Below are 26,307 nucleotides of genomic sequence, written 5' to 3' on the forward strand. Positions count from 1 at the left end.
ATATTCTTTTTTAACCATGGGCTTTTATTACTCTCTTTTAGTTTAGAGAGACAAGGTGGTTTAATTAATATCTTTGATTGGACCAACTTCTGTTGGGGAGTGAAATAAACTTCCAGCCTTACACAGAGCTCTTATTTGTATCATTTTGTTCATTCTCTTAAATCACATTAAATAAAGCAGGAGTCATCTGACGTTATTGTAAGCACAGAAACCTTGTTTCATGATTAGCCATTTTTGCACAGCCTAACCAAATTGTTTAGACAGATAGTGAAGAGATAGTTACCAATTTTCTCTAGTTTCTGTTTTTTAAATATAGCCATAGGTAGTTCCAGATCAAAAAATATATTAAAAGAATATTGCCTAGCAAAGCTCTTGGAAGTTAGTTTAACAGACATAAAGTCTGCCTCCTTGTGTTTTGGTTTTATAATAGTCTTTGATTACTTGGATCTCATGCTAGTTTTTTTTTCTGCAGGTCCTGTCTCATTTCTTAATGAAAAACATTAAAATAATTGTCTTGTTTGGATAAATAGCACAAAAGTAACCAAAGTGAACCAGAGTGTGTGCGCCTCAGTATAGTCCAGTGATTCAGGCCTAGTAACTGAGCACTTTGCAGTTCTGTGATCACCAGGGCCGGATTAAGGCATGGGCTAGCTGGGCAGCTGCCCTGGACGCCAACCTATGGGGGGCGCCAGATGGCAGCTGTAAGGGGGCACAAACTGTGGTTTAATGACAGTTAATCCAAAATCTTAAAAGGGTGAAAATAAAAGGAAAACGTCAGCATTTATTGTTGTGTTCACATTGTGTTCAAACAAATGTTGCAAGACTCTTTTATGGAAAGTGCAAAGTAACCTAAGAGTCTATCATTTCTATCACTAAGAGTCTAGTCTCTATTACAGTATCTGCAGTGCTTTTTTGTTTAAAAAAAAGGTGCGGGTACTCCAGGGGACGTTGTTGAGCTCTGACTGTACTGCATACGGGCAGTACCGTCACAAAAAAGCACTGAGTATCTGTATATAAATATATATTTAGATAATATGAAGAGCATCTGTTAGTGACATATATATGAAGCATTATTCATAGAAAGTTTAATAGAGTTTTACAAAGGGTCAGTAGGGAATTTGAGTGTCTGCTACCCTGAAGGAAGGGTTAAAAACGACTGGGTCTTTGTCCCTTGGGGTTGGTTGTAGTGTGCATGGGGTGAGGGCTGAATGTTTGGTCCTTGTCCTGTGGGTAGGGGAGGGTTAATTCTGTGTGTTGGAAGTAGAGTTACTTGTTGCCCGGCTTCCTCGTCTGCCCCCTCCCCCCTTTCCTGTTGCTTTCTCGCCCTTTGCTGGCAGGAAGTTGCAGAACTTGTTAGTTTCAGTTTGTGTTCGGTCTCTTGGTGCTAGAGCCCCTGGCCTTGGGGGACTTCTCTGGGGGAGAAGGTCCTATCATGGGGACGTAGGAGACCACAAAACCATGGCCCGACGGGAGCCTTCCCCTGCGGTGGTGGCTACGGTGAGTGTCACTTGGGGCCGAGTGTCTGATTCCAATCGTCAGTCCCCAGGCTGGAGGTGCGGGTTAATGCGAGCGCGGGGCTGGGAGTGGTGCGGGCTCTGGCTGCTGACTGGGAGCCAAGTCTCCTGGGTTGTGTAGCTGGGTCTGGTGGGAGGAGAGTGGGAGTTAGGCCCCCTGAGTTTCTGATGTCTCTTCTGGCGAGTCCCTTCCACTCGGCAGGTCTCCTTTCCCCGCTCTGTAGAAATGCTGTTACTGGACTGATATCTGCCTCCTCTGGGGAGCTGCTGTCTCCGCTGGTGCCAGTCCCTAGAACAGTGGTCCCCTATCCCACGCTTTTTCCTTCGTGCCCCCCCATCCCTGTTTGCCCCCCTCCCCCCCCCGGGACTGGGAGCACAGACCATGGCTCCGGGAAGAGGGCGGGTGCGGCTCCGTAAGGGAGAGGAGGCTGGGGCCAGGAGCGGAGACTTGGCAGGGGACGAACTCAGAGTGGCAGGGCCCCTTCTCGTGGGGCACAGGCATGGCAGCTAAGGCCCCGGGGCCAGGAGTAGAGTTTGGCTGTGCTCCCTTCCTGTCCCACCCCAGCTGGCCTGGGCCCCAGCTGTACCCCCAATGAGGATGCCTCAGGAGGGGATGCAACCCACAACCACATTTCCTGGACCTCTTTGTTGTTGAACTTGATGAGTTCTATAGAGAGACAAGGTTGTTGAGGTAATACTTTTTTCTCTGTTGCTGAGAGACAGATGTGTGAGCCACACAGAGCTCTTCTACCTTTCCTACACCTGAGGAAGAGCTCTGTTCAGCTTGAAAGCTTGTCTTTTTCACCAACATAAACTGGTTATGTAAAAACTGTTATCTCATCCACTTTGTCTCTAATATCCTGGGACCAACGCAGCTACAATAACCTGCACTCACCTGATAAGTGATGGCAGACCTAGAGCTTGCATGTGTGCTGCTGAGGTTCCCTTACTCAAGGGAGAGTGAAGGTTAGCCTACTTGGATTGATGCAACCTGAGGTTGCTTTCTCCCACTATCTTACCACAGGAAGTAACACTTGAACCAGCAATCAAGGCAATTGCTTCTCCTGAAGTTTCCCTGCCACTTCCACACTCCTGCACATCTCTGCTTTCTGCAAATGCCATACTCCTCCAGTCCTCCCACTATCTACTTAGCCAATACTCCACAGTTCCACAAATTTTGATAAAGGATGTTGTGTTGTGATTCCTGTCAGTAATCTCCTGTGTCTCTCCCATTCCCAGGGGCACCATTTAGGGAGGAGGATTCTTGCTCCCTCCCCCACAAGTTTTGCACCATTATAGTTTTCCCAATAGAGAGGTGCTAGGGGAGAGCTTACCTGTGGCTATAGCTATCCTAAAATTTTCCTTAGGCACTCCTCTCAGAGCTGGGCACCCAGCCTGCCACTGTAGCCCTGGTAGTCTTCTTTTCTTTTGGAAGCTGATTCATGGCTTGCATGGAGCCAGGTGAGCTCACCTGATGCTAGAGATAACCATAACCGAGTGGGTCTCTGCTGAGCTGGGATGGGGGAGAGAAAGGGAGCCTGTCTGTGCTAGTGCCTCAGGCTCAGAAGTGGGAGCTGCAGCTACTGCTGTATAATACAAGCATTCAGTCTCCTGAATGAATGGCTTTCAGCTCAGACACACACAGTCTCCCCCTCACCATGCTCCTCAACACCCCCACTCCTATGCTAACACAGTTTCCCACATACACTCCCCCAATGCACGCACACACTTTAACACACTTGTATTATTATTATAATTTTATGTCTTGATATTTCCCGTTGAAATGCACAATGTACATATATTGTCTGTATTTTCTTCTTACAAAATTTGTCAAGGATTTAAGTACTGTTGTTAGTTTTTGACAAGTCTGCGAATTTCATAGTTTTATTTCTCTCATGCTTATTTTTAATTCTTTGAGTAGTGAGTTCTAAAGCTTATAACCTGTCCTGGCTGGAGTCATTATCATCACTTTTATTATCCTATTGTGCTTTGTCATTAATTATTTAAAGTGGCACAGACAAATAATAGTACCCTTCTAGCATGCAAATGTAGCTTGTACTCACCTTTGTAGTGCCAGTTTTTATTTAAAAAAAAAAAGCTAAACACATAGCTTTAGACTCCTTACTGCAGATGAAGATCATTTATTTGCAATCTGCATTTTTAGTTATATCTGGAAAATAACTTAAAATGTGTATGAAAATAAGTGAGGTTCCCAGTCTGATAGTAATGTTAGAGTCAGTGTTAGTGGGTCCCCGGCATAATTGTGATCATTAAACAGAAATGCCAAAATAACTATAAAAATCAATTTGCATTCTTAAAAGAGGAAAAAAAATTAATCATATGTGCTAAAAATTAAGTACACACCTTTTTAGTGGAGTGAAAAAACAGATGACTAATATAGAGTAAATAATGGCCATAGAGAAAGTAAGCCGATTTTAAGCAGATTTATTTATTTTTATTTATCCCTAAAGATAGTGTACAAAGAATCAAACAGGTGTTTCTGATATCTGTGTTAAGTCTCCAGAACGGATTCTTGAAGTCTTAGGATTGTTTCTGGAGTAGGAGTGGTGTGGGTGAGCCTTGGAGTGTCAAGGAGGCTTTGTGTGGTAGGAAAGTTAAAAGGCAGGTAACTGACTGATAATGTAGTCGATACAATTTGCACTGGCTTCTGTTTCCCTCCACTTGCTGCCTCTCATACAGAAGTGGGTGGGAGGGGAAGCAAGTAATCAATTACTAGACTCTGTACTATTACAAAACTAAACTTTATTTATTAATCCCAATCACCTGACACTAGTCAGAATCATAAAAGTTTAATAGTTCTATCATGGCAGATATCAGTATTCAATGACTTCAAGGATTACTGTGTCAGTCTAGTGTTCTCTCCCCAGGGCCCCAGGTAATGTCTCTGACTCTCTGGCACAGGAAAAACCATTCATTCTTAGTGAGCTGCCTCCCTAATCTGTCTCTGACTCAGCAAGAGGTTGGATTTACAGGAATTGGAGCTGCTTTCTAGACTTGCCAGTCATCCTGGAGATTTTAACTCCTCATTTACTGGCATCAGTCAGAAAGAAAGGACCCTCTCCTCTCCTATGCAGGCTGGAGAATCTGTGCCTTACTGATGGAAGAGTTAAGTGGAATGTAACCCCTAATTCCCATATAGGAGAATTAGTACTTAAAGGAGAGACTGCTTCCTTCTCAATCACCCCTGGTTCTCCACGCAGTACAGCACTCACTAACGCCATGTTTGGGCAGAGGGCTGAGTACACGGAGGAATGGGCTCCAGGGATAAGTTCTTATTAAAGCATATAATTTGGATTTTTTACTTGTTTCTGGATTTTTTAATTCTTTAGGGAACACTGAGTCACATTTTCAAGCTTTTTCTCTGCAATTCTGAGAGTAACTTCCCTTTTTTTTTTTTTTTAAAGAAAGTTGAGGTTCTCATATAATTGTGTGACTTGTGGCAATGGAAAAACACCACACGTCAACAGATTTGTGATATAGTCACCTTGCATTCACCAAATAAATTTACCAACATCAAGCACAGAGAAACTAGCTTGCAGCCAGTGGAATAAACTTAATCTAAAAGTGGAGGGGCATAAGCAGATGGGTCTGCAGATGAACTTGAATTTCCCCTCCTCCCAAAAGACTCTAGTAGCATCATGTGCTGTATTTATAGTATAAAAGCTACCGCATTTGTGCACATTTGTTTACACTTGAATGTTTAGTTTTAACATTATTTAGCACTAACTTAAATTCTAATGCAGAGGCTACACAAATATTTGTTCTAGAGCACAAATGTTTGTTTGTAATTGTGCTAGCATCTCTAGCAATAAGAATTTGTATCCTGTTTGCATTAAAATCTACATTGGATACAGTACACTGTTACTTTACTGCCAAAAAAAGCTTTAATGCAGAGTTAAGGTTACCCCATGCTAACTTGTGGCCTTCCAGAATGCTGAGTTCATGTACTCTGAAAAACAGGAAATAAAGAGTTAAGATACAGACTACTTCTCCTCCACAAGTGTGACTGGAAGGAAAGCATCTTCCCAGTTTAGAGTACAGGCAGTCCCCGGGTTACATACAAGATAGGGACTGTAGGTTTGTTCTTAAGTTGAATTTGTATGTAAGTCAGAACTGGTACATATTATAGGGGAAACTCTAGCCAAACATTTTTCCAGAGCTCAGTTTTATTCTCCCACACCTCACTTCCCTCAGTCTTTATTCTCAAGCTGAGGTGTCTGCTGAGAAAAGCCGCTCCTTGTCTCCCTGGTCTGCTGGAGGGGGGGGCGCTAGCTTCCCGTCTCCCTGGTCTGCTGGGGGGAAGCAACTAGTGCGGGGTTGCCTCACTCCGTTTGTAAGTAGGGATCTGATGTAGGTCGGATCCATGTAACCCAGGGACTGCCTGTAATCTGCTTTATAATCAGCAACAGCTATCCTTAGACAATATCAGGCAGAGCAATATTGAGGCATACTCTGATATCCAGTGTTACCTCAGTTTCCACAAACATTCATTATTAGCCTGATATTTTCCTGTTTTGTATATCTTTCTTGTCATACTATCTTGGCATCACTGATTCTAGTGAATGGCTTTTGGAGCAAGTCTTTGGGATCAGAAATTTTTGGGTGATAGTATTTATCTCCTCTGATTGCTCTCTTGGACTGTAACAGTGGCCATACTTTTTGGGACAGATGTCTGTGATTCCATTTCAAAAAATGGTTGTCACTAATTTTACCTAGTTGCCTTTCCACAGGGAGATCAGTGCTCAAGATTCAAAAAAGATGACCGTTATTGTATAAGTGTCTGTTCTAGGATATTGAGTATTTCCTTCAAATACCCCTAGTGTAGGACTTTCTGCTGCTATTTTTGAAGAGTTGCTTAACTTTGTGTTTCTATAAAATAAATACACCATATGAATCCTCATTCATTCTGTTTCTCATGTAATTATTATTGTATTAATCCACTATCTTTCTTCATTAGAGAGACAAGGTGGATGAAGTAATATCTCTTACTGCAATATAGGGATGTTAAAATTAGATTAATCAATTAATTGAATAATTGATGGCATTTCCAGCAGAAGCTCTTGTGTATTTCAAAGATTGAAATGCTGCATGGAGCCTGGGGCCAGCTGGAGACTCTGAGTCCCCTGATGGCCTTGGGCTCCATGGGTGCTTCAGCTTTGAAATGTACAAAAGCCCCAGTTGAAACGTCACTGCTGTGTCCCTCCCCCCAGCACTTCCTCTTCCCCCCCCCCCTTACTGCTTTTTTCTGATAGAGGCAGCAAGGGGGGAAGCAACTGGTCGACTAGTGTGTTGACCAGTGCTTTTTTTTTTTTTGTGACGTCACCTTTTTTTGGAAGCACTCATTGTTTCTCCCCTCCTCCCCCAGCACAGCCCCCACTCAACCCTGGGAGCACTTGCGGCATGACAGATGGAGGCCTGCCTGGGACATGCGACAATTAAAGGGGCTGTGACCACATTTTGGACCGTGCTTGCCCCTTTTTTTTTGCGTGCTTGACAAATTTCCCTGGCGTCTTTTTTTTTGGGGGGGGGGGGGGGGGGTCATTTTTTTTAAACCATCCAGCAACCCTAGTGTCAGCACTTTTTTTTTTTTAAACTAAAAAAGCACTTGTTGACTATCCGATAAGCTTTTGCTTATGGTATAGTTGACTAGTTGATTAGTTGCCCCCTCCCTCCCCACTGCACCTACTGCAGTGGCTCTAAACCTTTATAGACAAATGTACCTCTTCAGGAGTTTAAAGTGTCTTGTGTACTTCCAAGTTTCACCTCACTTAAAATCTACTTGCTTATAAAATTAGATACAAAAACACAAAGGTGTCACAGCACACTAATACATAAAGTCTTACTTTCTCATTTTTACCATATAATTATAAAATTAATTGGAATATAAATATTGTACTTCAATTCAGTGCATAGCATACAGAGCAGTATAAAGTCATTGTATGAAATTTTAATTTATATTGACTTTGCTAGTGCTTTTTATGAAGCTTTTTATACAATGAGGCAAATATCTAGATGAGATTGTGTATGCCCTGGAAGACCACCGTGTACCCCTAGGTCAGTGTTTATCAAAGTGGTCCGCGAAAACACTCTGACTTTCCTGTTAACTGGCTGCTGTGGTGTGTTTATTTACCAGCTCTCCAGTCACGGAGGCTCATGGCTCTGATGGGCTCTGGTTTGCTGTTTGCAGTCAAGGAGAATCGTGGGAAGTGGTGGCCTGGCCCACACCACTTCCTGTGGTTCTCCTTGGCTGCAGATGGCTAACTGGAGCCAATGGGAGCTGCAAGACTCCATGGCTGCAGAGCTGGTAAATAAACACACTGCGGTGTCCAGTTAGCAGGTTTCTCAGAGTGGTTTCATGGACCACTTTGAGAAACACTGACCTAGGGGTATGCATATCTTGGTTCAGAATCAGTGTTTTATTGGACCAAATTCTGATGGTGAAAGACAAGCTTTGAAGCTATCCAGAGCTGCTCTTCAGATCCTTCAGATTGTGTAACACTTCTGTTTAACTCAAAAGCTTCTCTCTCTCACCAACAGAAGTTGGTCTAAAATTACCTCATATACCTTATATCTCTTATATCCTAGACAGAGCTGTCCTGTAGGGTTTCCAGGTGTCCCGTTTTCTACCGGACAGTCCAGTGTTTGCGCCCTCTGTCCAGTAGAAAAATTCAGAAAATACAGGACATGTGCAAGGTCTGGTATTTTCTGAATTTCTGGCTGGGCACCTGACGGAAGCCTGGCGGGGGAGCGACTGGGAAATGGGGGCCACGATTGGCGCTGGGAGCCCTGTGGTCGCGTGCAGCCGTCACTCCCCCCGCCCGGCTTCTGCACAAACCAGAGGCTCCCAGTGCCAATCGTGGCCCCGCCTCCCAGCTGGGAGCTTCTGGTTGCATGCAGAAACCGGGCAGGGGGAGTGGCTGGGAGTTCCAGCCACTCCCCCCACCCCTGCCCGGCTTCTACTAGCAACTAGAGGGAGTGCCTGCCAGGGGCACGGCCTGTTGGTCTCCGGCTGCGGCCAGTGGCTGCACCACCCCCGCCAGCTCTGCTTCCCTTCCCCCTTCCTCCGTCCCCCCCCCCATCCGGCCCCCGATCCCTCCCTGCTCTGCTTCCCGCCCCCCTTCCTCCCGGCCAGCCCCGCCCCCTTCCCGGCTGGTCCCTCCTCCCCACCCCCCCGCCCACGATCAAGTGTGTCTGGTTTTTTTTGGGAGGTCTACCTGGTAACCCTATATCCATAGGATGGTTCAGAATGGTTGCCCCAGGCCCTGTGCTTTGTGGGGCCCCTGCTTCAAGGGGATGTGGGGCCTGGGTGGCGCAGGGGCTGGCAACAGTGCTACTAACCCCACTACATCCTGCCTCGGGACAGCAGAGGGCAGAGGCTTGCAGGGATGGGACAGAATAGGGGCAGAGCAGGGAGGAAGAGGTGGAGTCGGGGCAGGGACTTGGAGTTGGGGTGGAGTAGGGCCGGGGCCTGTGATGGTGGGGGTTCCGGGATCTGCACCATCCTAGCGACAGTCCTGCCTGGGAACAACATGACTACTACAACAATGCAAACGTCTTTCTTCATTGTGAATTTCCTTACTTACTGGCTTTGATAATTTTCTCTGTCTGTATCAGTAGGATAAGGAATAAATCCTTCTAAGTGGGGAGATATGAAATGGTGACCTTTAGAGATTTTAGATGTTCTTTAAATGTTTTACAGAAACATTTTCTCTCTGATTTCATAGGGACCTTGCATCAAAATGTTTCTGGGCCTTCCTGTTTTAGGCTGGAGTTAAAATGAAATTTCTTACCATCAATTTTATATTTTTTGTCATAATAGGTTTTATTTCTGTTAATCTTTCCAGATAGCTATGTGATGTAGGACTCCCATGTGGCGTAAAATGAGGTCAAAAAGAACAAATTCTATAAACCTAACTGGTAGAGAATGAATAGACAAAATAATTGTAGTAAATCTTAAATCCCAGTTTCTTGGATGGTTGCACAAACTCTTCTTTAGCATGAAACAAAAAACAGGACTATGTAGCACTTTAAAGACTAACAAGATGGTTTAATAGGTGATGAGCTTTCGTGGGCCAGACCCACTTCCTCAGATCAAAACTTCGTGGGTCTGTCCCACGAAAGCTCATCATCTATTAAACCTTCTTGTTAGTCTTTAAAGTGCTACATAGTCCTGTTTTTTGTTTCAGCTACACCAGACTAACACGGGTACATTTCTATCACTATTCTTTAGTATGGTTATGATCAGTTTTCCTTCTCAAACTGGCTAGTGTGTGACATGAGTAAGGATGTAAAATCCTGGTTAATCAGTTAATTGGTCAAATGTTATGTTTAATGGGTTAATTAATTAGACAGAGGTGGGTTGCAGGCTGTTCTGGCCAGGCCGGGCTCACCACAAAGGGGCTGCTCCCCCGGCCTGTGGTGAGCCCCACAGGGCTGGAGCAGCCTGCTGCAGGCCGGAGGCTGCTCCGGCCCACCGGTTAACCATAATCATTAAGCATCATCCAGTAAGGGTGGTGCTTACTGGTTAACCATTCATATCCCTAGACATGAGCCATCAAAATGCGTGTCGAATGACCAAAATATGGAAAAATACCTGTGTTCTGTTGTGAATACATGACAGATGCTAGTTTTTTTAAATTAGTACTTGAAAGATTATTTTGGTTTTTAATCATATGCATTTAATTTTAATAGTTTAAATAATTAGAATGTGTTAATAGTTTGTTTTCATCTCGATGAGGAGAAACACTGGAATGAATATGTTTGGGGAAAAACAATTGTGCCACACAGATGAACGATCTATTAAAATACACACTAGAGGGAGTGAGCTTACCTATTCTTTACATGTAAATAAATCATCTATGTTGTAAGATTTTGTTTTCTCCTGAAATAATCACTCAAATGTTTCTTCCCAAAGGAAATAAAAACTTAGCAAACTGATGATTATCCTTTAGCCCCTGTCTTCTAATTCTAATACCATGTCCGACTTGCCTTCACCAACTGCCCCTATGCTCTTCTGCAACCATTTACTTTCTTCCCCATTTGCTCCCTCTTTTTCTTCTCTCTTGTTTTCTTCCTCACTTTATTCGCTTCATCCTTTTTGTCCCTTTACTTGCAGACATTTACAATACAGTACTTTCAGGCTAGGCAGGAGTGCATGTGTGAGTGTGAATTGCAGAGGTGGTAGCTTTGGATTTTGTCAGGCCGAGGACAGCCCTGGGGCTCTCAATGCCCCTCTGCACCAGCCAATAGCTGTGGTGGGTGAGGCCTATGCATTGTGTTAGCGCCAGCACATACAGGGGATGGGCATATATAGATGCTATCCCTCCCCCTCCCAGCTGACAGGCACTGCAGTAGGGGTAGACAACCACATGAGAGGGCAAAAATGTGGAACAGGAAGCTAGAACTGGCTCCTTGATGAATAGCAAATGCAGGACAGTTGAGAGGGTCTTAGCTAGATAAATAAATTGGTATATAATGTGCAAGCTTGGGTTTAATTCCCAGTATTTTACATATGTCTGCCATGGTCTCAGAAGCATAGCTTGAACATCTTTCTGACTGTTCCCCAAAGCAAGCCTCAGTGACAAAAAACATGATTCACCAGCACATGCTGTGGTTTGGTGGTTTGAAATACCATTTGATGTGGGGAATAAATTCTATCAATTTTGTAAACAAACAGTTGTCAGTTAGCATATACTTATCCTGTCTTGGACTGTGGAATGGGTCCACTGAAGTCATGTAAATCTGACCATCAAAAACAAGTTCTGTGGATTGCAAAGGACGTCTGCACCTTGTCCTGATGGATTGCTATTTATGGTGTATAACATCCTCTTCCAAAGCAGCTCACAGACGTATTGCCAGGATGCTGGTTGCTTCACTGCTTGGTTAGCTATCATGGATTCCTAAATTGCTACTTCTGTAGAAATCATCATGGATATATATTAACAAAAGTTCTTAATAGTTCTTTGGAAATACTTATGGTATTTTTGTGTGTGTAAAAGTCTTTTAAAAAGGCTAGGTAATTAGTTTTGGGTCATCTTTGGTTTATAGTTCTTGATTATTCCTCAGATATTGATCAGTAATAAATAGGGCGGTCAATTATCTGTGTTAACGCCTGCAATTAACACAGGGCAGGATTAACGTGTTAAAAAAGCGAATGCGTTAATCACAGGCATTAATGCTGCACTGCCCCTTTGAAGTGTGACTCTGGCACTTCAAAAGGAGCAGTGCATTAGGAGCCTGGAATCAGCTGGAGTTCCCAGCTGACCCTGGGCTCCCTGCAGCGCTGTCCCTTTGAGCTGGGGTGGCACTTCAAAGGGGCAGCACAATGTGGAGCTGGGGATCAGCTGGGCACTCCAGCTGATCCCTGGTTCCGTGTTCCACTGTCCCTTTGAAGTTTCTCTCTGGCACTTCAAAGGGGCAGCACTGCACAGAGCCGGGTTCTCCAGCTGACCCTGGGGTCCCACAGTGCTGCCCCTTTGAAACACCGCTGCTGCATTTCAGAGAGGCATCTGCACTGATCCTGGCGTTAGTTGAGGACTCCAGCTTATCCCAGGCTTCCACAGCGCTGCTGCACTGGGGGCAGCACACATGATTAACTGTGATTAAATTTTTTAATTGCGCGATTAATCGTGATTAAGGTTTTTTTAATCACTTAACAGTTCTAGTCATAAAATGTATTAGCCGGTCTCTTTGTTATGCCTGAATATTTGGTATCAGCTTAATCAACTTGCATGACTTGGTGTTTCATATTCTTGGCCTGGGTTTTCTAGTATTTCCTACATTTACTCTATGTACTTTATTTATACTTTGTTCAAGTTTATAAGTTTCCATGGTATCTTGCTGAAAGCTTCTTCTTTGGCTAGAAAATCACCTTTATTATTATCAGACCATCTTCCCATTTCTTTTCAGCAAGTAATTAAGCCACATTCTTAAACTATTTGTCAGTTGCAATCAGTTCTTGTGTCTAACTAGCTTACCCTTGGAACTGTGGAAGCTATCCTGCCTCCATATGAGTTGATTAATAGCAACTGTCCTTCTTGAAAGCGGATGAGTGCCAAAGCAGTCCAGTTGCTATGTGTCATGTGTACTATGAATGGCTAAAAAGTTCAATTCATGATTATCTTTGCCACAGATAATGTGGGCATAAGACACAGGGCCCTCTGTGCTTTCCCTTCTCAACCACCTCTCTTTAGCTTCTTTGGGTCCCTGGTGGACCTCAGCACTCCAATATGGCCTGTTGCAAGCTGCATCTTTCTAGCTTGCTGTGCTGATTTGAAAAGAATTTTGAAGCCCCTCTTGTAAACATCTTTGGACTTGTGCCTAGGTCAGACCAGTGACCTTGAAGCACCAACAGCCTGGTTCAATATATCATATACCCAGGGCTGCCCCTAGCAGCTCTGGTGCCCTATGCACCCTCCTCTCCCCTTCCCCGCCCCCCACACACTGGGCTGAGCTCAAGGGCTGTGGATGCAAGAGCTGTGGGAGGCATGCCCCTGGTCAGGCTGCACTTACAAGCAATGACAAGAAGCAGAGCAACCTGGCCCCAGCCTGCTCCACCAGCATCCCTCAGGGAGATAGCTTGGGGAAGCTATGGGACTGTCCCCACATTCACTGGTGGTGAGAAGAGGAGCGACATGGCTGGTAGTTGTGGAAGCAGAGTGGACTAGGGCTGAGTCACTCCACTTCCCACTGTTGCCAGTGAGTGTAGTGGTGGGTCCACCTCCTGCTTTCAGCACCAGGCCTGTGCTAACCTCTCCCTTCCCACCCACTAATCATCTGGACCGCATTGCTCAGGGGAAGCAGTTTGGGAGAAGGGCGGGAATGAGGACAGAGCAGGGGTCTCTCGCTCCGTCTCTCTCTTCCTCCTCCTCCTCCTACTGCCTCCCCCTCTCTCTCTCAGCTCTCCTCCGCCTTCTGCCTCTCTCTCTCCGTCTCTTTCCTTCTCTTCTCCCCCTCCTGCCTCTCACTCTCCCTTTCTCTTCTCCTTCTCCTACCTCTCACTCTCTCTCCACTCTCCTCCATCTCTGTCGGGGATGCATGAGCGGGGCGGGCAGCACCCTGGGATCTGCACGCGCCCGGGTGAGTCCGGCTCCCCGTTGGCCAATTCCCTCTCCCCGCCCCCCCGCCAGCCAGTTCCTCCTCCTGATTTCCCACGGCCAGCTTCGCTGCCCCCAACTCCCATCCCCGACCAGCTTTGCTTCCCATCGGCCAGCCCCGCAGCCTCCGACCCCAACCCCCAATCAGTTTTGCTTTCCGCTGGCCGCCCCTCCCCCATTCTCCCCTGGCCAGGTACACTGCCTCTTACCCCCCCAGCCATGTTTCCCCCCCGCAACCAGCCCCGCTCCTCTCCCAGCCGGTCCCTCCCCCCTCCTGCCCCCGATCAAAGGTGTCCGTTTTTTTTTACACCCTACCCCAGTGACGTACACCGTGTACGTCACCGCTCTGCCCCCTTCCCCTCCCGTCATGGCGCTCGGCTGAGTTCTGCGCCGCTTAGCCGGGCCACCGCGAAAGAGCAAGCGGCGCAAGTGACCGTTTGGGCTTCCCCGCGGTGGCCCGGCTGAGTTTGCACTCAGCCAAGCGCCAAGGCAGGAGGGGAAGGGGCGGGGTGGTGACGTACACAACCAGAGGGCGGGGCCATGTACGTCACCGCCCTGCCCTCCTTCCCCTCCTGCTTTGGCGCTTGGCTGAGTTTTGCGCCGCTCGGCTGGGCCGCCGCGGGAGAGCAAGCGGCCGTTTGGGCTCCCCCGTGGCAGCCTGGCTGAGCAGCGCAGAACTCAGCCGAGCGCCATGGCAGGAGGAGAAGGGGGGCGGGACGGTAACATATACGGCTGGGTCCCGCTCCCTGGTCGTGTACGTCACCGCCCCACTCCCCTTCCCCTCCCATCGTGGCGCTCGACTGAGTTCCGTGCCACTTGGCCCGGCCACCTCAGCAGAGCATGCGGCGGGATGTGGCCGTTTGGAGTCCGCGCTCCCCATACAGCACAAGGGTGCTGCATGGGGACTGCGGACCCCAAGCAGCCACTTGCCGCCGCTTGCTCCCCCGCCACGGCCCGGCTGAGTGGCTCAGAACTCAGCCGAGCACCACGGCGGGAGGCAAGAGCGCCCCCCAGAGGCAAGACTGTAACGCTACAGCGTTACAGACTCTCAGACATTGCGCTACTATATATATGATGCATAGCTCTCTGACAGTCTTGGAGAGCAGAGGTTCTCCTGTTTGCCAGAATTTAATTTTCCTACTATTTCCATAGTCTTGAATGGCTTTCACATGTGTAACTTTCTCTCACAACTGTCTAACTTTTGAAAGGGAAATAGTATAGGATACAGATGTAACAGACACCTTTTTATGCTCATCTTTTCCTAAACCCACAACCACAACACTGGTATCAACTTTATAGATTATCTTTGTTTGTTTAGCTTTCACTTTTGTTAGACTTCTCACGGCAGAAAAAAATTTGTGTCTTTGCAGCTAGTAGTAATCACTTCATGGGTAATTTGGGGAAATGTTGTACTCATAACACTACAAAGATCCTTATAAAAGGATCGAAACAATTTCACCAAAGCAAAGCAGAAGTAGTACATTCTCACAGCTTACTTATCATTGAGAAATCAGCCCACCTCAGTTACAAGAAAAAAATGTTACTTAACTCCTTATGCAGATATAGGCCACCAAAATATATAGTTAACTTTTCAGTGAATTATACATCTAAAAGCTTTCACATAGGATTTCCTTTCTTTTCTCACAACCCAGGGCTTAACTTCTCAATACACTTTGCATGAGGTAACATATGAAGTACAAAAGTTTTTAAATAAGGAAAGAAAATAAAACTTTTCTTAACTGATGCAAAAACTAGTTAGACTGCAGCCAAAAATATTCTCAGCTCACAGCTTTATAAATTATTTTGTTCAAGTAACTTAACCAACCAACCAACCAACCAACCAACCAACCAGAAAACAAAAATATTAAAATAAACAGAGGGTGGATACTGTTATAAAATTAGAGAGAAGTGGATTGTTATAATGTTATTTGTTAGATTTCTCTGAAGCTTTCTAGGCTGGTGAGAGCCTGATCCATGGATAGGTCAGGTTGGCAAACTGGTTTGGAGATGAGGTGCAGGTGACAGGTAATATTTCCTCCCGTCTCAGTAACAAGAAACCAGCAGAAACAGTGTAAAATGAGCAGGCTAGTATCAAATCCTGGACAATTAATAAACATTATTAAAGCCCGCGGTTTGCCTAGGCTTGACAACCATTAGACCTACAACTTAGAACAAGAAATAAGAAAAACAAAAAACAACCAAAAAAGTCAGGAAAACACAGGGCTACGTCTAGACTGCATCCGTCTGCCGACAGAGGGATGCAAATCGAGCACTTCAGCAGTGAGCCCAGGATTTAAATATCCTGGGTTTCATTTACATACTCATGTTCGGATGCTGTGCTGATCAGGCTCAGTGTCGAAAGTGAAAGTAAAGTGTAGCCATGGTTCTGCTGACAGCAGGGAGCTTTTTTGGCAGTTTCTGTACTCCTCATTCCTGTACTCCTGAACTCCTCAAAAAATGAGGATACAGGATCTGCCGAAAAAGCTCCCTGCTGATTCGTTCCCCTGCCCCCTCCACCAGCTCTGCGTCCCGCTGGCCAGTTCCTGCTCTGGATCTTCCCTGGCCAGTCCCTCTCTGCGGCCCTCCCTCCCGCCCCCACTGCCAGCTCTGCGTCCCGCTGGCCAGTTCCTGCTTCGGATCTTCCCCGGCCAGCACTGCTTCGGCGGCCAGTTCTCCCCTCCTCCTGAGCTCCCCCGCCCAGCTCTGCCCCCGCCGGCCACCCTCCCCCGATATCCAGCAGCCAGCCCCATTCTGCCTGACACCCCACCCCCACCCCTGCTTCTTGTCTGCCCCCCCATCTCCTTCGGCCAGCCCTGTTGCCCCCCCGTTAGTTCTGTTTCCTGGCTTCCCCCCCCCCTCTTTCCGGCCAGCACCGGTCCCCTCCCGGCTGGTCCTTCCCCCATGAAGTGTGTCCAGTATTTTTTTTTTTTAATGACTACCTGGTAACCCTAGCAGTGATCCTATCCCTGTGATTACCACAGAGATTTAAACTGAGAAGCAACTTGCCTTTTCCCCGCCTCAAGCCCCTCCTGGCTCCCAACACCCCCAGCCCCAGCCCCCATGCTTACCTGGTTCTGCAAGGCTACTGGCACAAAATGGTGTCGGAGTCCTTTTTTTTGCTCAACAACTTTGGTCTCTTCTCCCCACTCCCCCCCCTTTTTTTCCTTCAACAGTATTTTTTTTTCAACCATCTGGCAACCCTAGCCACACCCTGAGCGAGGGACTGGCCTTTCCTTATAAACTAACTGGGTTTATCTGTTGCCACGCCCTGAACCAGGGCTTGGCCTATACCCAAAATGGTCTTTGTTGGCTTGCCGCCCACCCTGAACCAGGGCCGGGCCTATATATATAAGCAAACTTTGTATTGTGCCACCCGCCTGAAGGAAGGTCGGACATGGACGTGGGGCTTGGCTGAAAGAGACAGGGCTCATCTACACTGGCCCCTTTTCCGAAAGGGGCATGTTAATTTCAGAGATCGTAATAGGGAAATCCGCGGGGGATTTAAATATCCCCCGTGGCATTTAAATAAAAATGTCCGCCGCTTTTTTCCGGCTTTTAGAAAAGCCGGAAAAGAGCGTCTACACTGGCCCCGATCCTCCGGAAAAAGCGCCCTTTTCCGGAGGATCTTATTCCTACTTCAAAGTAGGAACTTTTTTCCGGTTTTTAGAAAAGCCGGAAAAGAGCGTTACACTGGCCCCGATCCTCCGGAAAAAGCGCCCTTTTCCGGAGGATCTTATTCCTACTTCAAAGTAGGAATAAGATCCTCCGGAAAAGGGCGCTTTTTCCGGAGGATCGGGGCCAGTGTAGACGCTCTTTTCCGGCTTTTCTAAAAGCCGGAAAAAAGCGGTGGACGTTTTTATTTAAATGCCGCGGGGGATATTTAAATCCCCTGCGGATTTCCCTATTACGATCTCTGAAATTAACATGCCCCTTTCGGAAAAGGGGCCAGTGTAGACGTAGCCACAGTGTAGTGGGGCAGAGTGGCCGCCCACTAACATGGAGGAGGAGGAACCTCACTGGGAAGCCAAGCTAGCTACAGTCTCATTGTCATGTCTGGTTGGTGCTTGGGTCAGCTGTGAATTCTACCTGAGGAAATGTTTTCTCACAGTGGTCTTTTCCCTTTCCAGCTCATTCAAATCCTGATCTGGGTGTGGGCCGAGGAATGTCTGGGAGTTGCCTCAAACCCAGATACCCTGCAAATCCATGGGATATCCGTGGGGAGAAAGAGGAGGGAGCCAGAATGTCAGCTGGGAGAGTATGTACATCCAAACAGGACCCACTGCTGCATGAGATGCCACGCAGGTAAAATACTGTAACAGTGAGTCATTACTATTAAGGCCACAGATACTTTCCTGTTTCCTGGATCCCAAGTATCTCTTGTTCTTTGGCTGTCTCTGATGAGAGTGCCCCATTCAGGACTAAAGGAGACACATACTCTTAATTGTGAGATCTCCTTTCCCCTTACCCTCTCATCCTGGGGAGTGCATTTCCTCCTGGAGCTAAGAAAACATACCATTTTCCTGCACTTTCATTTTATATACTACTCCAAAAGCTGCCACCCTAGACAATTGTCTAGTTTGCTGATAGCTAGAGCAGCCTCTCGGCTATGGGTACCGCTCTCCCCTGCATTTTCCCTGCCTCTCATTTTCCCTGCAGAATATCTCTCTTTCCTTGTCAGATGCCTATTAAGTGATTCTGTTTCAGGGACATATTTGGCAGAAGACTGTAAGCCAGGCCATCTTGCGCCTATCTGCATGCGATGTCCGGTGGGCACGTACACGGCTACGGATAACACTATTAGGAAATGCCATAGTTGCCAACGGTGCCGTTCAGGTGAGTTTCACCCAGGGGGAATGAGGATGGGGGATATGGGTGGTGGTGGAGAGATAGCAAAGGCTGGAGTGGATGTGGTGCTGGGGAATGAGGATAGAGCGGAACAGTGGGGGGAAAGGGACAATGGTGATGGCAAACAGTGCGGTGGAGTCTTGATGAGGACAAGAGCTCAAAGGAAGTAATTGTCAGGCTCTTTGGTACTAGCTCTTAGTTGGAAGAAAGCAAAGGTTGATGATGCCTGTTGTGGGCTTGTGCTGCCATCATGAAGAGGACCCAGTGCGGGAAGAGGGTGGAATCATCTCTGTCCCTCTCTTTCTCTGTTTCCTGTTAGAACTGAACCAGATAACACTGTCTGAGTGCACGGAAAAGAAGGATACAGTGTGTGGTTGTCCAGATAATCAGTATAAGAGTTCAGCCAAAACTTTATTCCAATGTAGGAACTGTAGCCTATGCAACAATGGGACCATCAGGCACAAATGTAAGTGTGACACTCCTCTCACCCATGTATCCTTGGAGAGCCATATCTCCTGCCCCAGAGTGATTTCCCTCCTGCAGCAATTTCTTGTTTCTTCCCTCCTACCCTATTTTGCTCAGTCCAGGAATGCCTTTCACCTTCTCCAGTGCTGTAACAGTCTTCCCTACTCCTGCTTGCCTCAGTGCAATTCTTGCTTTCCTTTCACAGTTTTGATCTCTCTTCTGTCCCACAGAGTGAAATTTCCCCTTCTCCCTATACCCAGGAGAAATGTTCTGCTTTACATTAATTCCTCTCATCTCTGCCTCCTCCCACCCTGGCTGTTCTGGAGCAAGTCCTATCTGCCTTGGAACACCTTTTTCCTTCCGCTCTGTTGTAGATACCTCCCCCTTGCTGCTCTGAAGCAATGTCTTCCCACCGCTGTCAGCAAAATCTGGAAGGATACGCTCTACTCTCGCAAACACTATTTCCTTTGGAGCAGCTTTACACCTCCCCTGCCCTGGAAGTGTGACCTCCTACATTGGTCTAGATTCTAGAATCACTTTCTTCTCTGCTTCTCCTGCCCTTGATTGATTACCTTCTCCCTTGCCCTGGGGCGCTTCTTTCCTCCAGCCTCTCCCTGATCTGGGAGTGACTTTTCCATACCCCTCTCCTTGTTATGGAGAGACTGAAGGTTTATGGTAGCTAGGTGGATGGAAGAATTCTTCCCTTGGTCTAGTGCTATCTACACAGAGACTTGGGTTAGATCAACTGTGCTGTTCAGGGGGTGTGGATTTTTCACATCCCCGACTGATGTAGTTAAACCAGCCTAATTTTCTAAAGTAGACCAGGCTTTAGACCTGCACCATCTCCCTCCTGAGAGAGACTGATTTCCTCCTCCATCCCTTTTGCTCTGTAGTCTGTTTTCCTTCTTTTTTGACAGCTTCCTACCCATTTGTTTTAAAGCTCATCTTCCTCTCCTTGGCAACTTTCCCCTTCCACATCTCACATTTCCTTTGGCATGAGTTTTCCTGTCCCTTAGTTGAGACCCCTTTTCTGCTCTGCTCCTTCCCATTTCTCTCTCACACACACTCATAGGCTTGCCCTAGAGTGACTTCCCCGGCACTTGAGCAGTTTCCTTCCCTCTCCTCTGACTTAGAACTATTCTCCACCCTCTTGTGTGGTTTGGAGCCATTTTCTCTCCTTTCCTTAAGTGAGGCTTGCCTCTCTCCACCCTTGCCGGTTTCCTCCCTCCCACATCTCAAATGATGTGACTTCCTCTTGAGCAGCTTTTCTCACAACTGCACTAGAGCAATTTTCTTTACAGATATTGCCCACCCATACGTGACATCCCACACTTGCCAGTAATTTCGCCTTCCATACTGCTTGCTGTTCTGGAGCCATTTTTTTTTTCTTCCTCCCTCACATCCGTTTGCTCAATGATTTTTTTTTTCTTATGCACCCTCTGGGTGTGTCTTGATTGGCAAGATTTTGCGTAAAAGCAGCTGCTTTTGCGCAAAATCTTGCTGCCTGTCTACACTGGCCGCGAGTATTTGCACAAGAACACTGACTTTGTACTGTACAAAATCAGTGGTTCTTGCGCAAATACTCCGACGCTCCCGCTCAGGGATAAGCCCTCTTGCGCAAGTATTCTTGTGCAAGAGGGCCAGTGTAGACAGCCAAGTTAATTTCTTGCGCAAGAAAGCCTGATGGCTACAATGGCCATCGGAGCTTTCTTGCGCAAGAGAGCGTCTATACTGGCATGGATGCTTTTGCGCAAAAGCAAATCTTTTGCACAAAGGCACATGCCAGTATAGACGCTCTCTTGCACAAATACTTTTAATGGAAAAACTTTTCTGTTAAAAGTATTTGCGCGAAATCATGCCAGTCTAGACGCAGCCTCTCAGGTTTTTATCCTTCAGCCCAGTCTCTTCTACGCTGGAGCAGTTTCCCTCTGTCCTGTGCCAGAGAGTAATTCCCTGCTCTGGAACAGTTTTCCCCAACCACCATCTATGGTAGTGTTACACCTGCTTTCATCTCCACCCACCAAAGATGCCATAGAGTGATTCACCTTCCTGAAAGCAATTTCTCCAATCCCAAAGAAAGATGATCTTCTCCCCACCTGAGAGATTTTCTTTCTCCTTCGTCTCCCCGAGGGCTGATGTTTTCCCTCTTTTCTCTACAGGTACACAGAACAGTGACACGTTCTGTGTATGTCACCATGGATTCTTCCTGAACAAACATAATAACTGCAAACCTTGCAGCAGGTTGGTTCTTGCTCCTGTGCTCCCCTTACTTGGGCAACAGTGAAAGCTGAGTGCAAACTCCCCTCAGTGTCACTCCATTAGCTACCTTCTGGGGTATATGGAATAACATCTTCCAGGCCCAGGCTTTCCCCTGGTACTATCATCATGGAGATTTGCAAGGGGTTTTGAAATGGGGCAGTCCCTGGGAATACTTGATATATTGTGCCTTTGCTCTCCACACTGCTCAGCTTTCTGCTTCTCTCTTTCAGCTGCAGTGAAGAAGAATGTAAGGACTGTGGTGCAATACAGAGACCACCAATTTCCCCCACAGTGACAGATGAGAACTGGAGAACTCAGGGTATTGGCATTTCTGCAACATTTACGTCTGCTTTCATTACCAACCCCATCACCAGACTTCCTGCCTTCACTCCTATCCCCCTCTTCACATGTCCCCTTCCCTGTCTTGATACTGTCGTTACCCCCACCTTCTCTCCTTCCTTCTGTACTCACTTGTCCTCTCTCCCTTATCTAGGTCATACCCTCTTACTCATCGGCCTCGTCGTGGTGTTTGCAACTAGCCTTGGAGCGGTCATTGCAGTTAAATTGATCAAGAAATACTGTCAAAAAGGGTCCTCTCTTATTTTCTACTCCTGTGGTGAGTACAGTGTTCTCTGTGGTGATGCTGGCAGGCGGGGGGAGAGGAGACACAGGGCTCAGCATCCCACTGCTCTGGTCTAGTGCAATGTGACTCAATCAGTGGTACGAGTACCCTTAGGGGGACTTGAGAGAAGTCTGGGGGGAACGTCAACACAACGGAAATTTGGAGAAAACTGAATTTTTAAGTGTGACAGCGCTTTATTTTTGTACTTTACACCCAAAAATGTCATCGCCCGCCCGGCTATGATTAAGTTGTTTAAACAAATATGTTGCAATGGAGAAAAATTTGTGTGTCTGAGCACTATAGGTGCTGGTGATACTTATAATTTTTTGTGTGTGTGTGAAAAAGGGGTACTTTATAAAAAAAAAAAAAAGGTTGAGAAACACTGGTCTAGTGCAAGGATGGAGCTGCATGCCAGGGTAGATGAGCTCCTTGTTGATCTTGGCTGTTCTTACAGTCTTACATCCACACTCATGCTGTGACGAGACTCCCTCACATAGGCTCATTGCTGGGACTTGTGCATTTCACCACAATCCTTCAAGTGAAGTCAGAACAGTGGAGGCACCCAGGAGCTTGAGCAGCTTTTCCTGTTTATCTTTGAGCAGAAGAAGTAAACAAAATTTCTCCTTTTTTCAGTTTCGACGCAGCAGCCAACAAAGGAGCCGGTATCTGGAACAAGCAAGGTACTCAGTGCAGAAACCTCCCCTCTGCCTTCAGATTATCATTCCTCTCAGTCCCATTCATTCTGCCTGCCTGTAGCCCTGAGCAATATTCTTCCCCTCAGCATGTTCTCAGAGTTTGTACTTCTGAATGTCTTGAGCACTGGGACACTGGGCCCTATACATAAGGGCTGTGTGTAGATTGGCAAGTTTTTCCGCAAAAGCAACTGCTTTTGCGGAAAAACTTGCCAGCTGTCTACACTGGCCGCTTGATTTTGCACAAGAGCACTGACTTTGTAATGTACAAAATCAGTGCTTCTTGCGCAAATACTTTCACGCGCCTGTTTGGGCAAAAGCTCTTTTCCGGAAATGCTTTTGCGCAAAAGGGCCACTGTAGACAGCTAAAAACTGTTCTGCTCAAAAAAGCCCCGATGGCAAAAATGGCGATTGGGGCTTTCTTGCGCAAAACTGCGTCTAGATTGGCACGGATGCTTTTCCGCAAAAAGTGCTTTTGCGGAAAAGCGTCCGTGCCAATCTAGATGCTCTTTTCTGCAAATGCTTTTAACGGAAAAACTTTTCTGTTAAAAGCATTTGCGGAAAATCATGCCAAACTAGACGTAGCCAAGGAGACAACTTCTCACTTTGACAGACCCTGCCTACTGGGGGGATAGTTCCTGAGTTCCTGTCCCCAGCCTTCATCTTGCCTTGTTCTCTTCTCTCTCGCTCAGGATTCATGCTTCTTAGACACTTGTACATGGGTCTCATGTTCCACCCTATCCTTATTTACACACATCCATCCTTTATGCCTAGCTTGGCTAAGCCTGGCAAATTTAGCTCATTGACTTTCTCTTCAGAACTTGATCTCTTCTGCCCCTTGAGCATTTCTAAGGCATTTCTTTGAGTTCTCCGATTGTCACTGCTTTCCTGGGATTAAGGAGCTCAGAACTGAGCGCAGTATCCCAGCTGGTGTCTCCTCAAGACTGTACAAAGAGGTACTGTCCCTTCCCCCTCTGGAACTCATTTGAGATCTCTAAGGGCCCTGTGCTGGGCTCCTAGAACTTTGTTCTGTAGATATTTCCTCCTGTATCCTTGTTTTTTCATTTCAAAATAAAGATTAACCACTCATGCTCTGCAGGTATGACATATTCCACCCCATCCGCTCAGATAGTGTGTGTGTGGGGGGGGTGGAATCATAAGAACATAAGTATTAACTCCTGGGTCCCCGATCCACACTTCTCTTTAATCTGTTTGATGTGCAGTCAGCTGTTCCCCTGAGATACAGGGACTGTTGGGCTGCCCTGATGGTGATTCCAGAGTAAATATATGTTTCTCCCAGGTTGAGATAAATGAGCAGATAGCTGCCATCCTTTCTCCACAACCACCCCAGCTTGAAGCAATGTGGGCTGTCAATGCTGCACCAAGTTCAATGGTTGCACACGAGCTACCCGATTGTGTCAGACCTGCTGGAAAGACTCAACTCCCAGACAGTAAGTGCTGCTCCCCCTGAAACAGGATTTATCTGTGCATAGGAAGGTGGGAGTGGGAAGTGCATGTGCATGTGCATGTGCACCAGCGTGCATATGTGCATGAGGAAAACTCTGTGTCAGTTTCAGCTCTGTACCCAAACAGACTTGATCATATGAGTTCACATGCATAGATGTTTGCATGAGGCTAGCTAAGAGCAGCCTGTTGCATATGATCACATATTGACAGGCTTATTTTGATGCTATACTTTGCTGTGTGAATGCATGGCAATGATACAGTAAAAGCATATTTACAAGAATGACCTGCCGTATGGGTTCACGCGTACACAAGACCATGCCTGTGAACAAGCATCCAGGGTTCCCCATATTCATTTCTAGATATAGGCTCAGAGCCAGATATGACACATGTCTGTGTGATTGCTCAGAGCGGTGCAAAACCTGATCTGGGGGATGTGCTTCACGTTTCTGATGTTCCACTGGTACTGTTTGCATCCCCTTTCCCAGACTCTGCTGCTGACATCCCCTTGTTTGTCTTGCACAGATCCTGCTGTTCTCTATACTGTGGCTGACCACGTGCTGCCGTCTCGGTGGAAGGAATTTGTGCGACGTTTGGGGCTGAGTGACTACGAGATTGAGCGAATTGAGCTGGAGCAGCGGCGGGTGCGGGATGCCCAGTATGAGATGCTGCGACAGTGGAGGCTGCAGATGGGCCATGGTGCTACAGTTGAACGCATCAGCTATGTCCTCAACCAGATGGAACTGAGTGGTTGCAGTGAGGCTGTTCAGGAGGCATTGTCTAGGCAGCCCTAACTTCCATTTTTACCTCCTTCACAGCCAGCTCTAACCCCCTCTGCTTTAGTGCCCCCTTCTCTAGCTCTGTGCCTCCTCTTCAGGGAGGATTCTAATCCACTCTTTTGTGTTTCTTTCCACCTCTATTCCCCACCCCTCTGTTATATTTGTTGACTGGCAGCCAGTGATGCTCGTAGATGATTATGGATCACTTTTCAATGAACCACAAAGTCAATTATGCCTCCAGACCAAGAGAGAGTCCTACAGCAAATGCCACGGGGGGAGTGCCTGCTAATGAATGGAACAGACTGATTCTGTGACCAAAACATGGCAGTCGACCCATAACACGGAATCCAGTCTCCTAGCTCTGGAAAGGGATCACTGACTGAGGCCTGGGCATAGGCATTTAGGTGTTGGATGGTGCTCCCACAAGAAAGAGGGGAAGAACTTCCTGTTCCTCTAGTGGTTGAAGGGAATAAGAGGGTTTCTCAGGTGCTGATGGGCCAGGTGAGATGGTTGGTGCTATTTCTGTAGTTCTTTTCTGTACCTAAAAACATATGTAAAAGAGCATTAACAATGTACATGTATTTGTGTCACTGTGTGTGTGTGTGTGTGTGTGTGTGTGTGTGGACAAGAGCAGGTGTGCACACCTGCAAGTTTGCATGAATGGGCGCGAATGTGGTTTTGAATGTACTTGCCTGTGTGCATACATGAATGACTGGTTGGGAACAGAAAACTGCATGCACATATGGTGGCGTGAGTGCATCTGCACATCTCTGCTTACACTCAGGCAAGGCAGGCATGTATAACTGTGGCCTCGTGTCATCATGTCTGCCTTTGGATGATTTGCTGAATCTGATTTTACTGCAAAGATGCTTGTATATATTTTGTTAGGAACTTCTGAACAATTTCACACTACTTCTCAGTCTCCAACTTACGAATTGCCCCAAAATTGGAGTTACTGAGTGATATTGCCCACACAGCTCTTTATACCTGTTACAGTCTTCCAAGTGTTAGCCCTTGTGAGGTGTGTGTGTATAGCTAAGAGCTCAAATTATCCTCACACCTTGTGAATGTGGGTTCTCTGTCAGGGCCAGAGGGCCAGGAAGATTTTCTTTAAACTCTTGTAAATACACTAAATACTCTGAAATAAAAGCCAATTTGTAACCCTGTCTCCAGTCTGCATTTGTCCATTTCCTCCTTTCTTGAATATAACTGGGAGAGATATGAGCAGGGGGGTGCCCCAGAAGCAACCAGCATGGGCCACAGCCAGAGATGGAACATTGGCTTTATGGAATCAAGGAGCTCTTCTTTTGCACATAGAATCCAACTGTCCCAAAGACTTGGGGGAGTTGGAGGAAATATGGCTGGGGAAAAGACTTGAATGTGAGCATGAATGGAGGTCTCAAGACATTTGGAGGGTTAATTTATTCAAGTGCTAGCAAATCTTAGTGAACTTGCAAACAATAGTTAATAGTAAAATACCCTTGATTAAGCACAGGGAAGAATTATAATGAAATGGCAGCTCTTCCATAGTTAACATTAAGATCCACATTT

The 26,307-nt window shown here is 46.6% G+C and overlaps 1 protein-coding gene across 1 annotated transcript; it reads left to right on the plus strand.

The window, feature by feature from the left end:
* The first annotated feature begins 1,314 nt into the window (after nucleotides 1-1,314).
* TNFRSF1A (TNF receptor superfamily member 1A) lies at nucleotides 1,315-25,922 on the plus strand. Its single transcript, XM_006132912.5, has 10 exons — nucleotides 1,315-1,497; nucleotides 17,758-17,932; nucleotides 18,335-18,463; nucleotides 18,795-18,941; nucleotides 21,100-21,181; nucleotides 21,430-21,518; nucleotides 21,693-21,815; nucleotides 22,455-22,501; nucleotides 23,814-23,964; nucleotides 24,503-25,922. The coding sequence occupies exons 1-10, from the start codon at nucleotides 1,459-1,461 to the stop codon at nucleotides 24,769-24,771; spliced, it is 1,251 nt and encodes a 416-aa protein (XP_006132974.3). The 5' UTR covers nucleotides 1,315-1,458; the 3' UTR covers nucleotides 24,772-25,922.
* Nucleotides 25,923-26,307: the final 385 nt, after the last annotated feature.

The sequence above is a fragment of the Pelodiscus sinensis genome, chromosome 1 (assembly GCF_052426305.1).
Source record: "Pelodiscus sinensis isolate ZL-2025 chromosome 1, ASM5242630v1, whole genome shotgun sequence".
Taxonomy (NCBI): Eukaryota; Metazoa; Chordata; order Testudines; family Trionychidae; genus Pelodiscus; species Pelodiscus sinensis.

Coding starts and splice junctions, on each gene's coding strand:
- TNFRSF1A (XM_006132912.5), top strand. CDS start 1,459: ATGGCCCGACGGGAGCCTTCCCCTGCGGTGGTGGCTACG. Junction 17,933..18,334: donor CTGCATGAGATGCCACGCAG/GTAAAATACTGT, acceptor ATTCTGTTTCAG/GGACATATTTGGCAGAAGAC. Junction 18,942..21,099: donor TGGGACCATCAGGCACAAAT/GTAAGTGTGACA, acceptor TTTTCTCTACAG/GTACACAGAACAGTGACACG.